The following is a 16,671-nucleotide window of genomic DNA, read 5'->3' on the forward strand; positions in this document are numbered from 1 at the left end:
TCTCCTAGCCAAATCCATAAATTCTTTCAATGTTGTTATTATGGAGGACTCGTTGCTAATTATCCAATATCTGAGTAACAAATTCTTGCCAAAAAATCAACATTTGAAGCTCCTTCTCCTTCTCTAAAGAGTAATAATATTACTCAAAGATTTACCACAACAATCCTACTACCACTTTCTTTGAAACCAGAACAATGAAGTTGGCCTTCAAGCCAATAAGGCATGCCTCCTCACTATTAGACAAACTAAATTCAATGGGGTTCTAGGGAGGAGGACCCTTCCTTGACTCCCCATGTATTATCATCTTTATATTTTCATATATTTTATATAATACCCTGCGCCCTACTAAGACAAAGCATATTTGGGATTTTTTGATTTATCACAGACACGATAGGATTATTGTCGTGGAAGCCCCAACTCCATGTCACATGAAAACATCCTTGTGATTTCCTTCTCATAGGATCAAGATACATCAAGACAACAGAGGTTTGATCTCAACATCTTTCCTCCACCCTTGCTGGTTATTGCTGGTAGAGCTATTGCAATTATGCTCCGATGTGGTGCCATTAACACTAATGCATGTGAGCTGCTCAACCTGTGGTGCATCTCAATGGATTTCTTGTGCTCGAAAGCCCATGGTCTACCCCTCTTTGGTTTCTTCTGGATCTGTGTTAGTTAGGGGACTCTGGCTATGGTATTCTCTAGTCACTGCTCTATAAATCTTTCTCCAAGAATTGTTCTATGCATTTGCTGGTAGCGATGTTGTTATGTTCTGTGCATTTTTATCTTCGAAGTTATCTGTCAAAAAAGTATGCATCTACCCATTTTGGTTATCATTCGTGCTTTGGTTTCTAATTGGTAGGGTTCCAGGTCTGGCTTGTCAGGTCTAGTAATATTTTGACACTTGTCATGCTCCTCTGTTATCATTAATTGGCTTGTTGAATTGCGAGAATAACCCTGCTTTCAAATCACTCTCATTCTGCTCCATTTTTTTGAGTCTTCCATCCTGAGTCCTCTACGGCTGTTGGGATCTCCTATGCGGATACTCCTTGTTTAGTCTACCTCGAAAGAGTTTGTCGCCTTTGAACCTATATCCTATGACTATTCACGCTAAGTCGATAATGCAGTCCATTATGATTCGTTCATTGTTCGTTTCCAGTCTGCTAGATATGAACTCCGACAAAAGCAAATCCTCTGCTGACTCCTAGTCCAATTGTTACCATTTCCATCATCTCTAGGATTCTCTGCAACTGGGCTTAATGGAAATAAATATGAAGCTCCAACATCATTGGAAAACCATCTCCCAACTCTTGAAAGAAATTCAAGAATTAAAGTGTAAATGAGCACTAAGAGGACAAGTTAGATGCTCTTTGTCTGCACATGGAAGACCTCAAAGCTCAATGTACAGTGAAAAGATTCTAGATCTTTGAATCGCATGTTAATAGTAAGTTTTTTGGAAGCCCCTTTGAAGATCTTAATCAAACTCCTAATAAGGACACTTTCCCTAAAGTTAAATAGTTTCACAATGTAAATTTTTCCTTTTATTAGGCTCCTTTTGCAAGTTGTTTTCTTGTCAGCATATAGTTACTTTAGTCTTTTTTAGTAATATTTTTTCTCTATCTGTACTCCCCTCCGTAGATGAAAAGTCTCTTGAAGCACATATGTAATGCACTCCATGGGTATTTTTCGTGGCCAAACACAAATTTTATATAAAAAGTACTCATTTTTATGGAAAAAATATATTAATAATTAAATCAACCTCGATCCATCTTAGCTTCGGAACTATCAAGTACCAAGAGGGACCAAATCTCTCGAGGTGCAAACCTTTCTCAAGTTTTTAACTCAAAAGAGAAGTTTGCATCTTGAGAGATTTGATCCCCTTAGCACTTATAGATCCATAATTAAGATAGATCTAGGAAGGTGCAAATCAAAATTTAACCATAATAACAATTTAACCTCTTCCTACTTTGTGTTTCCTTCGTATGCTTCAGGGGTATGCTAGTTATTTTGAAACTTAAAATGAATTAGTCACTTGATAGAGTAAGGTGGGCAGGTTTCACGATTAAATAATCCACGTGTCACATTGATCAGAAGGAATAAATAGTAAGGATGCACATTGCCCAGAAATAGCCTCTAAAAACTAGCTGTTGGTGAATTAGTTAATAGGTAAAGAAATTAATTTGTAGGGAGTTAGAGGTAAGGAGTTATTTCATTAAAATATTCTATGTTCAGTTAAAAATAGCTGTTAAGGAATAATTAAAAATAAAATATTAAATTTTAATGTTATCAAATAAATGTGAAGAAGTTAATTATTAATAAATTATATCATATTATTTGTTAGAGGTTGACTAATTAGAAAACTAGTTGTTATGAATGGATGGTCACCTCCCCTTTCTCGGCATTCTCCTTTCAAGGATGAGTGACGGTTCCATTCGTCACCAAGTCTATTGGAAAAAGACTCACACATAACAATATCTCCATGCCAGTTCTCATCATTTTCCGGCTCAGAAATTCAGGTTCTTAGCACTCTTGCTACCTGTGCTCTAAGAATCTCTGACGATAGCCTCCTTGAAAAGGAGAAATCCCATCTTCTTGAAGTATTTCGAAATAATGGGTATAGCAGGTCTCAAAGCCTCAAGGCCTTTCACAAAGCCTGCAAAGAACCTAGAGTTAAAGCTGCTCATAATGATCCTATCTCTAAGGTTCATCTCCCGTAGATCCAAGGAACCTTAGATAGGATTTCCCATATCCTCAAGAAGATTAATGTCACTTCTTCATTCAAACCTCTCAATACCATTAAGAATTCTCTTAGAACTGTTAAAGACCCTATTGATCCTAAGGACTCGAAAGTGTTCTACCTTGTTCCCTGCTCCTGTGATATCCCTTATATTGGAGAAATAGGTAGATCTATTAACAAGAGAATCAATGAGCATGCTGCAGACATTAGACACAATCAATCTCGCTCATCAGCCTTAGCCGAGCATGCAAAAAAATAAAAGCACCATGTCTGCATTGAAGATTCCAAAGTCATCGCTAAGGTTGACCACTTCCACCACAGGAAGCTTAGAGAGGCGATCGAGATCGAAAGGCATGCCAAAAATCCTAATAGGGATGATGGTTGGAAATCGAGTAAATGCTGGATTCCAACTCTCTCATCATAACTCATCATTCCCTTTTTATCCCCTCTCCTCCTTTTTCTCTTTTTGGTTTATTTTCTTTTGTTTTCTGCCTTGATCCCCTATTTTATTTTTATTTTTATCATTTATTTATTTATTTATTTTTTCATATATATATATATATATATATATATATTCATTGTTATTATTATTACCATTTATATTATTATTTTCCTTTTTCTCTTTCTAGTTTATTTTCTCCCTTGATCCCTTATTTTGTTTTTATTATTATTATTATTATTTTTATTTTATTTTTTTTGCATTACAATATAAAATTTATAGTATTATTTAATTCGAATAATATCAACTTAACTTTAATAATTTAATAATTATTTGATTACATTGGGATAAAATTTCTAGATTCATAACAACTAGTTTTCTAATTAGTCAACCTCTAACAAATAATATGATATAATTTATTAATAATTAACTTCTTCACATTTATTTGATAACATTAAAATGTAATATTTTATTTTTAATTATTCTTTAACAATTATTTTTAACTGAACATAGAATATTTTAATGAAATAACTCCTTACCTCTAACTCCCTAATAATTAATTTCTTTACCTATTAACTAATTCACCACATTAGTTGGTTCAAAACTTCGACCAAATCCTGCCAATGTGATTAATCTGAAAGACTTTCTTCCACATTATGGATCACAAAAGTCTTAGATCTAAAATGATATACTTATTTTCAATGATAAGATGTTATCATTATTTTTTGTATATGCTTCTTGTTGTGACATACCCTTTTCTTATTTTCCAGAAATAGTTCTTGTGTTGTTCATAATAGGTAAAAATGTCTCAAACTAAAATTTGTGTTCACATTCTTACTCTCACTTAAGAAGGGTGAAGTGATTGAATTTAGCTTATGGGAAGGTGCATGTTTACTTTTATATTTTAATTAATTTAAACTAGCATTTTCACCAGATGTTGCAAGGGAACGACGTAAGGCAAGAGCATAGGAAAGAGTGGTAGAGAAGACATGAGTGAAAATTTTATGTAATTTTAGTTATTTATTAGTTGTGAGAGAGAGTTTGAAATTTGAAATTTGTAGAATTGAGTTATATCATTAATTATAATTTACATACTCAAATTTTAAACTATTTGAGGAAAAAAGAGAAAGGGAAACGAAAGAAGAAGACGAGAGATTGCATAATGCATAATAATATGAGTAAAATTATTTGAACAATTTTCACACATTCACAAAATGTAAGTCCACTCTTGAAATTAAAAAGAAGATGAGATATTGACACTCGATGCTAACCAATAATAGTATCCTTAATCAACATTTTAATAGTATCCTTAATTAGCACTGTACCTTAATCAACAATATACTAAAGGGGCATAAGAATGACATGGAGCAGTGAAAGAATCAAATATTTCTTAACTGAATGATTTCATAAATGTCACATAGTGTAATAAGTCTCACAAAGAAGTATATTACACCAAAGTATGTCACATCTAAATCATTCAAACATCATTTGAGGTACAAAGGACATGCCATTCTTGCATTTGCTAGTGTTCACTTTGCAAGATTGGAATGGATGCAATAGGGCCATTGATTTTGGAGACCAAAAAGTAGTTTTCTTGGTGTGTGTGATAGATTATTGATGGAGTCAAGCGAGAAGGATATGATAAACTAATAGAGCCGACAAATTGTGGAAGTTGGTGAAGCGTGGAGCAAACAATAATTAACCCGCAAAAGAAATATGTCCCTCAAAATATCAATGTAATAAAAGACAAAGGAAAACTATGAAGGCATACTGCTTCCGTGTACAATTTGTTGCAAAAAAATAAATATAAACTAAAAAAACATTTGTCGTGAGCTAGGACCAATTTTCTAGAAATTAAAAACATTTCCAAATCCTTCTAACAATTTCCTTTATTTCATGGTCGAATTTATTGTGACTTGGCCCAAATCAACTTTACTGAAAAGTTTGACATGGAAATAGGGTCCATTCATTATGCAAACAGGCTGGATAATTAGTAATATTTTTCGCTGGAAATGCTAAAGACTTTCTATAATCAAAATGGTGGAAAGAAAATAATATGCATTGGTATGTTCTAAAATAAAAATAGTGGAAAAATCGACATGTTGTAACAAACAGGGAAAACACTATAGGTCATTAGTATTCACCAAGGGATAAAAAATTAAAACAGATTACCATGCTAGCTTCATTAACATCAGATAATGAGTATCTGACAAAATTGCATACAAGAAAACAAAGCTCCCATCTATAGTTGAGATAGAACTACCCTAAGTATTTAGAGAATTGATGTCAAGGCTCCTTGTTAAAAAAAAAGGAAAGACAAAATATTAGTATCCACATATAGACACAAAAGAGATCAATGGGGCTCATAAATACACTCTTTACAACATATCAAAGGATTTTCATTAAAGATATCTTTGAGCCCAAAGGAGATTGGAAAGTAGCTTTTCTGGTGCGTGTGATAGATTATTAATGGAGTCGGGTGAAAAGGATATGGTAAACTAACAAAACCAACCACTTGTGGAAGTTGATGAAGAGTGGAGAAAGCAATAAATGACCTGCAAAAGAAATATGTCCCTCAAAATATGCAGTTGAATTATTATAATTACAATTATGGAAGTTTACTCTTACATTCTCAAAGTTGATCAATGTAATCCCAAACAAAGGAAAACTATGAATGCATATTTCTTTCATGTACAGTTTGTTGCAAAAGAATAAATATAAACTAAAAAAACATTTCTGGCTAGCTAGGACAAATTTTCTAGAAATGAAAAACATTTCAAAATCCTTATAATATTTTCCTTTATTTCATGGTCAAATTTATTGTGACTTGGTCTAAATCAACTTTACTAAAAATTTTGACATGGAAAGAGGGTCCATTCATTACACAAAAACACTGGATAATTAGCAATATTTCTTCCTGGAAACTTTGAAGACTCGCTATAATCAAAATAGTGGAAATAAAAGAATATAAATTTGTTTGTTATAAAATCATAATAGTGGCAAAATATGCATGTTGTAACAAGCAGGGAAAACACTGTAGGTCATCAGTATTCACCATGGAACAAAAAACTAAAACAGATTACTATGCTAGCTTCATTAGCATCAAATAATGAGTATCTAATAAGATTGCATACAAGAAAACAAAGCTCAAGTCTATAGTTGAGATAGAACTACACTAAGTATTCAAATATTTGATATTAAGGCTATGCTATTACAAAAAAAAATACAAACTATTAGTATCCAGAGATAGACAAAAAAGAGATCAATGGGGCTCGTAAATACACTCTTTACAACACGTCAAGGAGTTTCCTTAAAGATGTCTCTGGGTGCCAAAGTATAAAGAGATAAATTTAGAGATTAAAGAATATGATATTGATATCTTGCTTACAGAATTACCAAGGCTTTCAGATGATGAATTTAGAGATCAAAGCATATGATAATTATATAATTGCAGTTTGGTTTACGAGGGATCACATTGTCCCAAGATGCCACGTACTTAAGTACTCATAGCTAGTGTCGAGAGATAATCTTGGGCAACAGACTGCGCATTGCACTATTTGCATTGAATCTCTTACTAAGAATATTATATCTTACTTTTATACTCTCCTAGCATTATCTATTGACTTATACTTTGTGCTTCTCTGTGCAAGGGTGTTCTAAAATGCTAATGTTTGGCCTCTTGTAAACAAGATCTTTGGTGGGAAATAAGGTCAACAAAAATCTAAGGAGGGTAGGGTTTCAAAATTGTCTTGTTGTAACTTCATGTGGACTTGTCTTTGCTAGTTATCATTTTCTATTGAAAAAGATAGAAAAGTTTGTATATGTACATAATTATGGTGGAGTTTTCTTGCCTTATTATCATTAGTAGTAATTCCAGTTCTCTCTAGCCTTGATATGACTTGCAAGGTCAGTTCATCTATATGGTCTGCCAATATGGTTGGTGAGGTTAGTTAGCAAGGTTGGTTCATCATAATGTTGAAGAAATTGTTTCTGAAAACAATGCAAGTGAAGACATTTGTGATGGACAAATGAAATAGAAGCTTGCAAAAGCTAAAAGAAGAAAATAGTTGAAGCAAGCAAAATGACACGCCAAGATACAAGCAAAAGCAGAAATACAACATGTAGAAAGCAAGAGCCAAAGTGAGCAATGCTAGAGGCACTGAAGAAGGACCTTTCTATTGACGAATTGTTTGCTCAAAGAAAAGATCCACATATCATATATTGGAACTAGGCTACTTTTTGATCCAGAGAAACATATTTCAACTTTGAAGGAATTAGTAGAGATATGCACTGACAAGGAAAATAACATTTAACAACTTGCACTAATTTCATATGTGGTCATTTTCAAGGAATTTATCTTAGGTCGCAGAGTGAGGCCTCCCACAAAAAAGGATCTCGAGATGAAATTTTTTATCGAAATAAATTTGCAATTATTATGAATTCACTCGTCTACAGTGTTAACAAACATTTCTACATAAGTTGATGACATTAGGAAAGGGTTCTTCCTTGCATCAGATTGTAGTTCTATGTATGTGTATTTTACTTGAATCCATTCCACACTTCAATGACTAGAAGAACTTGCTAGCCACAGTTATCTCGCACACCAGCTCCATTGAGAATTTAAAGAGGAGATTGAGTTGTGTTGCAGTCAACTACTTTTGGGAGAGTTTTGTTCATGGGATAAGTTTAAGGTGCGTTTACATGGTATTTAGTTGTCTTACCCAAAATTAGAAGATTTACCACATGAGGACAATTGGAAAACACTGGGAAAGTAGAAAAATTAACTAAGTTTAGTAAAAAAGTTCATGGGATAAGTTTAAGGTGATTTTATAGCATGGTATTTAGCTAAGTCTTGCCCAAAATTAAAAGATACACCACAGGAACACGAAGATTAGTTGATATAGGAACACGAAGATTAGTTGATATAGAGATGAAGCAAGATAATTCTTTAGAACACCTCATTTCTCAATGTAACATGGCATTGACATTTAATTAGCATTGGTTTTTGCCTTTGCTACAATCACTAAAATTGGCAGCTACTCAGCGCTGGTGCCAAAAGATAACCTTGGGCGACAAACTAAGCCATTGCACTATCGGCTCTAGTGTCAAAAGGTAACCTTGGGCAACAAACAGCGCCATTGCACTATCGACAGTGACTGCTACTGTGTGCTTCTCTGTCTAAGGGTGTTGTCAAGAAAGGTGTCTTTGTTGTAACTTCCTGTACACTTGTCTCTGCTACTCATCTTTTGCTATTAAAAAAGATAGAAATGTTTGCAACTGTGCGTAATTATATTAAAAAAGATAGAAATGTTTGCAACTGTGCGTAATTATGCAAGATAATTTATATAAGTAATTATGTATTGTTGGAGTTTTTCTCACTTATTATCATGAGCAGTAATTCCGGTTCTTTTTTCCATGCCGTCCTCTCCTGTCCATTATGCAATTCACTGTCTATGTTTGACTGAGCAGAATCACGGTCTTATCTTGTCTCCAGAAGTTCACGCAGTCGAGTGAATTGTCGGAGCGGCTTAGTCGGGACAGATTGCTTGGTGGATAGGGCTGAAAACCCTATCTTAAACTCTGGGTAAGATTTGTAAAAGACCATTAATCTTCTCGGCAGGTAAGATACACATAAAGATCACCACTCAAACAATAATTTTTTATTTTATTTTTTTTACTTGCAACAAATGTTATGATTTATTTTTTTACTTGCAAAAATTGTTAATGATTATGAATTTTCTGTTGGATGAAAATAAAAATTAAAAGAAAAATGGGTGAGATAAACAAGCATATGAAAACAATCGGCCAACTAACGTTGTGTAGATTAATATATTTCAGATATGATGTGACCTACTGAAGGTATCGCAGAATGTACATTTTTATTCTTTGCCATCATTAGAATTAACATAATAGAATACCTTGTATAACAAATTCCACACACCGTGTTTTTCTTTATACAATTCATTTCAAAGGTGAATTACATAGTGAATTCAATAATACATAATTGATAAATTCAATAATACAATCAAGCCTCAAACTGGAAAATGTTTAGCGTATACTTTTTCACAAGATTTTATTAAATTTTCAAACGTTAAAAGATTGTGTGATTGGACTTTTTTGGGCCACTGGAGGGGCACTGAAGTTATTTTTCCAAATCCAAACGAATCAACAAAGGAAACAAAACACGCCATAAAAGTAAACCTAAAATCCGAACCTAGCTTACCTGGGCGATAACAGAATCAAATACCATCCACGCACTCGATAACAGAATCGGAATACCTTGTCTTAAGAATCGGCGCACTTGAAACCATGAGACAATGGAAATCGAATATATGTGGTTTTTAATTAAAATTTTAATTCAGCTGACATTCAATATTAGTTGACATCTTTGTGATATAAATTGACATTCAATATTAGTTGACATCAATTTCTGCCGGGGCTTTTGGGATTGAGATTTAACCACCTCCATCTTTAAATCAGAAAATGGGTTTCGAAGAGCACGATTTGGATTTCGCTCTGGTCCCTGCAGGCCTTCTTTTGTTGAGCAGCTACCATGCTTTTAATATGAGTATGGGCACATTACAATATATGTTTTTTATATAGCACGTAAGTTTCTCTTTATGAAAAGGTATGGTGCATTTAAAACATAGGTATGGGCACGTTTTAATAGAAGTCTATGTCTTTTACGGCATGTATTAAAAATACAAAAATCGTATGTAATATGTTTTTACCGTTGACTTTTTGTATGGCACACGGGAGGTAAAGAATATGTGTATTCACAGCAGTGAAAAATGTTGATGGTGCGGTAAAAGAAGAAGAAGAACCAGAGGATGTATGCACAGCAGTGCACGAATACATTCAGTAATGTTTTGTGAAGTTTTTTTTAAGTAGCGAAAACCATGTGTGGTTTTGCACGAAGTAAGTTTTTGTAAGTTTGTGTAAGTTCTGTTTTTACAGCAGTATGTAAAATTGTTTTACACCAGTGAATGAAAATGGAGACTTTACAGCAGTAAGTTATTTTTCACAGCAGTGAATATAAAAGGGATTTTACAGTGGTAAATCTTTGTATCAGTTTTTAATGAATAGAAAGTCTTATGGTGGTGAAATACTCTGTCTCTCAGTGAAATTTCTTTTAAGTCTTCTGTGTGCACAAAAGATCTTGGAGCAAAAGAAACAGAGCATTGTCTCTGTGTGTTTGTTTATTTGGTTTTTGGTATTTTCCCCATTAAAAAATACCCAACAGTGGTATCGGAGCAGGCTTAGGCTCTTTGAAGGAGACAAAGAAGCTGAAGGGAGAAGGTTGTTGCTGCAGCAAAACTTCTCAGGCAGACAGAAGACTCTGACAACAAAGGATTCAGGTATTCTTCATAGCTATCTTGTTTGTTATTGAAGAGACAGTCAGTGTTTTAAATACACAGTCAAGGAATGGTCAGCACAAGCACTGGTATGGGTTTGTTTAACACCCAGCTCCCACAGTTTAATGGGAAGAACTATGACTACTGGTCAATAACTATGACAGCCCTGCTTGCTTCCCAAGATTTATGGGAAATAGTTGAAGAAGGTTTTGAAGAACCAGCAGATGAAACTGAGTTCAATGCATTAACTCAGGGAGAGAAGGATCTGCTGAAGAACAATAGGAAGAAGGACTCAAAAGCCCGTGTGTTGTTGTATCTAGCAGTAGACCAGAGTATGTTTCCAAGGTTAGCAGCAGCTAAGACAGCCAATGAAGCATGGCAAACCCTTAAGACAGCCTATCAAGGCATGGAGAGAGTGAAGACAGCAAAACTACAATTGCTGAGAAAGGATTTTGAGAACTTGAACATGAAAGAGTCAGATAACATTGACTCATTCTTCACTCATGTGATTGGTGTAATCACACAAATGAGAACTCATGGAGAAACCATTGAAGATAGAAGGATAGTGGAGAAAATATTGAGGGTCTTACCCTCAAGGTTTGATGCCATAGTCACCACCATTGAAGAGACAAAGGATCTCTCAAGCTATTCAGTTGATGAGCTGCATGCATCACTGATAACACATGAGCAGAGGTTGAGTAGGAATGAAAACTCATCTCTTGAGCAAGCCTTCAAGACCCAGATGTCCTTTGGAAGAGGAAGAGGTCAAGGCAGAGGAAACAAGAGAGGAAGAGGCAGAAGCCAGAACAGAGGTGGAAGGAACAGCCCAGCAAATGCACAAGGAAGAGGCAGCAATCCAAATCAGAACCAAGGTCAAGGCAGCAGCCAACAAAGAGAACAGTTTCATGCTCAAGGACAAAGGTATGATAAATCTAATGTTCAATGCTATTATTGCAAAAGGTATGGACATTATGCTAGTGATTGTAGAAAGAAACAGCATGATAAGAACAGCAGACAAAATGCAAATGTTACAAGAGAAAACAGCAGTCAAGACAATGTCCTGCTAGCTTGTAACATGGCTGAAACACATAGTGAGGACATATGGTTTTTAGACTCAGGTTGCAGCAACCATATGACAGGGAATATAGCCCTCTTTTCAGCCTTAAATCAGAATTTGAAATCAGAGGTCACACTAGGAACTGATAGTAAAGTGTCTGTTATGGGAAAAGGAGAAATAAAAATACTTTCAAAGCAAGGAGAAAGGAAAACCATAGCAGATGTATACTATGTCCCCGGAATGAGATGTAATCTCTTGAGTGTTGGACAACTTGTCCATAAGGGGTACAATGTTTTCTTTAAAAATGATGTATGCACCATCATGGATATACCACCCAGCAAAAGATGCATTGCTGAAGTGAAGATGACAAGGAACAGGATGTTCCCTTTGAGGATCAGGGCAGATTTGAAAAACAAAAATGAAATTGCAGCAGTTACCCAAGAGGCCTTCCAAAGCGTGCCAAAGGATGAAAATTGGTTGTGGCACTTGAGATTTGGGCATCTCAATTTTGGAGGTCTAAATTTGTTGAGTAGGAAAGGAATGGTAAAGGGATTACCATTGATAGAGAAACCGGACAGCCTATGTGAAGGCTGCATTTTGGGAAAACAACATAGAGAAAGTTTTCCATCAGGGAAAAGCATAAGGGCAAAGACACCCTTAGAGATTATCCACTCAGATTTGTGTGGACCAATGCAAGCTCCATCGTTAGCAGGCAGCCTATATTTCTTAACATTCATTGATGACTGTACAAGAAAGACTTGGATATATTTCCTTAAAAACAAAAGTGAAGTGTTTGAGAAATTCCAAAATTTCAAGGCATTTGTTGAAAACCAAAGCGAGCTGCATATAAAAGTTTTGAGAACTGATAGAGGAGGTGAGTATATCTCCAAGGAATTCCTAAGATTTTGTAGAGAAAATGGAATTCACAAACAATTTACAGCAAGGTACACTCCACAGCAAAATGGAGTTGCTGAAAGGAAGAACAGAACCATCATGGAGATGGCAAGGAGCATGTTGAAGGCAAAGCATTTGCCAAATGAGTATTGGGCTGAAGCTGTACATTGTGCAGTTTATATATTGAACAGGTGTCCTACAAAAGCAGTCATGAACAAAGTGCCAGAAGAGGCATGGAGTGGGAGAAAGCAAGGAGTCACCCACATGAGAGTTTTTGGATGTGTGGCCTATGCACACATTCCAGATCAGCTAAGGAGGAAGTTGGACAGCAAAGGGGAGAAATGCATCTTCATTGGATACAGTGATGAATCCAAAGCCTACAGGCTGTACATTCCATCTACCAAGAAGTTCTTTGTCAGCAGGGATGTTCAATTCATAGAAGAGGAAGCTTGGGATGGAAGCATAGAGAAAACAGTCAATGTCAAGAACTGTTTGTCTCATGATGAAGATGAAGAGGAGGTGGCTGAAATGAATCCCCAAACAACAGCGCCAACACAAGGACAGCAAGGTACACCATTGAGGATCAATGAGAGTGCTTCTCCAAGCACACCACAAGGAGGAAATTCAAGTGCATCTTCAAGCACTTGCACACCAAGTGAACGAGGTAAGAAGTTTAGAAATCTAAGTGAAATTTATGAAGAAGGAATGAATTCCTTATTTGCCTTGTATTGTCATGTTGATGATCCTATTCATTTTGAAGAAGCTATTAAAGATAAGAAATGGATAGAAGCTATGGATGAGGAGATGAATGCCATAGAGAGAAACAAAACATGGGATTTGGTTGAGTTACCAAAAGGCAAAGAAGTCATTGGTGTGAAATGGGTCTACAAGACCAAGAGCAATGCTGAAGGCAAGATTGAAAGACACAAGGCAAGGCTGGTGGTCAAAGGCTACAAGCAGCAGTATGGGAGAGATTATGAGGAGACTTTCGCCCCGGTTGCAAGAATGGAAACCGTGAGAGCAGTGCTGTCCATAGCAGCTCAAAACAAATGGAAAGTCTACCAAATGGATGTGAAATCAGCATTCCTAAATGGAGTGTTAATGGAAGAGGTTTATGTGGAACAGCCTCTCGGATATGAGAAGAAAGGTGAAGAGCACAAAGTGTGCAAATTGAAGAAAGCTCTTTATGGGCTGAAGCAAGCGCCAAGAGCATGGTACAGCAGAATAGATTCATATCTATTGGATAATGAATTTGACAAGTGTGAAGGAGAACCCACAGTCTACATCAAGGAAAAGGATGGTAAGATTTTAATTGTTGTTTTGTATGTTGATGATGTGATTTTCACAGGTAATGATGATCAGCTCATTAAAAATTTTAAATCAGTCATGAATGATGAATTTGAAATGACTGACATGGGTTTCTTGAGATACTTCTTAGGCATAGAAGTAGATCAAAATGAAAAAGGAATTTTTATATCTCAAGCAAGATATGTAAATCAAGTTTTGGACAGATTTAACATGCAAGAATGCAAGGCAGCCATCACTCCCACAGTAATGGGATTAAAACTCAGCAGAGAGGACAGCAGCAAGGATTTTGATCCTAGCTTGTATAAAAGTATTGTGGGCAGCCTTATGTATTTAACAGCAACTAGCCCTGATTTAATGTATGCTGTTAGTTTAATTTCCAGGTTCATGGAGAGGCCGAAGGAGGCACATTGGCAGGCAGCAAAGAGAATTTTGAGGTATGTCAAAGGTACCAAAATGTTTGGAATTTTATATCATGCCTCAGAACATTCAGATTTGGTTGGATACACAGATAGCGATTGGGCTGGAAGTGTAGATGATCGGAAGAGCACTTCCGGTTATGTTTTTCATATGGGTTCAGGAGCCATTTCATGGGCTTCTAAGAAGCAGTCCATTGTAGCATTGTCTACAGCAGAGGCTGAATATGTGGCAGCTACAGCAGCAGCATGTCAGGCAGTGTGGATGAGAAGAATGTTGAGAAGCTTAGGCCAAGAGCAGGCAAAAGCGACAGTGATCTTTTGTGACAATAGCTCAACTATTGCATTGTCAAAGAATTCAGTGTTTCATAAGAGAACGAAACACATTGATACAAGATTTCACTACATCAGAGAATTGGTGAACAATGGAGAAATTGTCCTAGAACATTGCAGGACTCAGGAACAGGTTGCAGACATCTTGACAAAGCCATTGGATCAGAAAAGCTTTGAATTTTTGAGGAAGTGTCTTGGTATGACCGAATGCCCAGCTGTTGAAATTAAAGGGGAGTGTTGAAATCTAATTTCAACGCAGACCACCAGAAACCGTGAACCAAGCCAGAAACCGTTCACCGGATTTTCTCGGAGCGATTTGCCGACGAAGGAATAATCCGGGAAGGAGCTCCGATACAATTTGGAGCTGACACGTGGTTCAGCCCTGACGTAACGCAACGTCATTTTCTCGGGCGTTAAAGTTGGGCAGCAAACAGGTTTCCGATATTGTTGACCTCCGTCGGATTTACTCCATCGCTCTCCACCGTTGATGAACTAAAGCTGCATACGAGGTGCATTAAAGGCTTGCGTGGATTAAACTTTTGGTTGACCGCCGTAGGTAAAAGAGTTAATGTTGGTACAAGTTTTTGGTGGCCCGTTTTAATATGAGTATGGGCACATTACAATATATGTTTTTTATATAGCACGTAAGTTTCTCTTTTATGAAAAGGTATGGTGCATTTAAAACATAGGTATGGGCACGTTTTAATAGAAGTCTATGTCTTTTACGGCATGTATTAAAAATACAAAAATCGTATGTAATATGTTTTTACTGTTGACTTTTTGTATGGCACACGGGAGGTAAAGAATATGTGTATTCACAGCAGTGAAAAATGTTGATGGTGCGGTAAAAGAAGAAGAAGAACCAGAGGATGTATGCACAGCAGTGCACGAATACATTCAGTAATGTTTTGTGAAGTTTTTTTTAAGTAGCGAAAACCATGTGTGGTTTTGCACGAAGTAAGTTTTTGTAAGTTTGTGTAAGTTCTGTTTTTACAGCAGTATGTAAAATTGTTTTACACCAGTGAATGAAAATGGAGACTTTACAGCAGTAAGTTATTTTTCACAGCAGTGAATATAAAAGGGATTTTACAGTGGTAAATCTTTGTATCAGTTTTTAATGAATAGAAAGTCTTATGGTGGTGAAATACTCTGTCTCTCAGTGAAATTTCTTTTAAGTCTTCTGTGTGCACAAAAGATCTAGGAGCAAAAGAAACAGAGCATTGTCTCTGTGTGTTTGTTTATTTGGTTTTTGGTATTTTCCCCATTAAAAAATACCCAACACATGCATGGCTTCTATACAGAATAAAATGCCATCCCACCACCACTGTGATCGGACTAAATGCCCTCAACCGAGAAATTTGGGTCGATACAGTAATGGCGGTAAGTCAATTCCTTCATATTCCCCCTTCACTGGTTTGGATTGCGAGACTATAGTGTTAGTTCTTGATTTTTGTTTTCATTTTTGCAGGATGGAATCAAGAACGGTGTGCTGGCAGTTCAAACCCTTCGGAACAACATAATGGCGTCCACTCTTCTTGCATCCACGGCCATCACTCTCAGTTCGCTTATCGGCATCCTGGTCGGTAGCTCTGGATCCGGGGGCGTGGCCGCTGCTTTTATATACGGAGATGACAGCAGAATGGGGTCTTCTGTCAAGTATTTCGCCATTCTTGTTTGTTTTCTGATAGCATTTCTGTTCAATGTTCAGGCCATTAGGTACTATAGCCATGTCAGCTTTCTCATAAATGTGCTCCTTAGCAAACCCGGGGAAGGGCACTCGCAGTGCTATGTGAGCCAAGCGTTGAATAGAGCGAGCTATTTTTGGTCTTTGGGTCTCAGGGCTTTCTACTTCTCCTTCCCTCTTTTTCTCTGGACGTTCGGCCCCATTCCCATGTTTCTGTGCTGTTGTATTATGATTTTCACCCTCTACTTCTTGGACACCGCAACAACTTCTTATACAGATACATCCCTGTTTCTTTCTCTTCCAAGAACTGTGGAAGAGGTTGTTCTCCAATAAATCAGGAGAGTGATAAGGTGTAATTCATATGTCTTCACTATTTTTTTAATAAAATATATCATACTAAATGTATCAGTAGTTGAGGGATTGTTTAGGGTTTCATTTTATTGTGGCTTTG

The 16,671-nt window shown here is 36.2% G+C and overlaps 1 protein-coding gene across 1 annotated transcript; it reads left to right on the plus strand.

Moving 5' to 3' along the window:
• The first annotated feature begins 9,659 nt into the window (after positions 1–9,659).
• On the plus strand, positions 9,660–16,553 carry LOC149161039 (uncharacterized). Its single transcript, XM_089434761.1, has 3 exons — positions 9,660–9,729; positions 15,819–15,916; positions 16,005–16,553. The coding sequence occupies exons 1-3, from the start codon at positions 9,660–9,662 to the stop codon at positions 16,551–16,553; spliced, it is 717 nt and encodes a 238-aa protein (XP_089290887.1).
• The last annotated feature ends 118 nt before the right edge of the window (positions 16,554–16,671 follow it).

This window comes from Pinus tabuliformis, chromosome 5_2 (genome assembly GCF_031772625.1).
Source record: "Pinus tabuliformis cultivar Carrire ecotype Pingquan chromosome 5_2, CPIR1, whole genome shotgun sequence".
In the NCBI taxonomy this organism is placed as follows: Eukaryota; Viridiplantae; Streptophyta; class Pinopsida; order Pinales; family Pinaceae; genus Pinus; species Pinus tabuliformis.

Excerpts from the sequence above, each read along its gene's own strand:
- LOC149161039 (XM_089434761.1), top strand. The coding sequence starts at position 9,660 with ATGGGTTTCGAAGAGCACGATTTGGATTTCGCTCTGGTCCCTGCAGGC. Across the intron at positions 9,730-15,818 it reads TCTTTTGTTGAGCAGCTACC|ATGCATGGCTTCTATACAGA; the intron begins ATGCTTTTAATA and ends AATACCCAACAC. Across the intron at positions 15,917-16,004 it reads GGGTCGATACAGTAATGGCG|GATGGAATCAAGAACGGTGT; the intron begins GTAAGTCAATTC and ends TCATTTTTGCAG.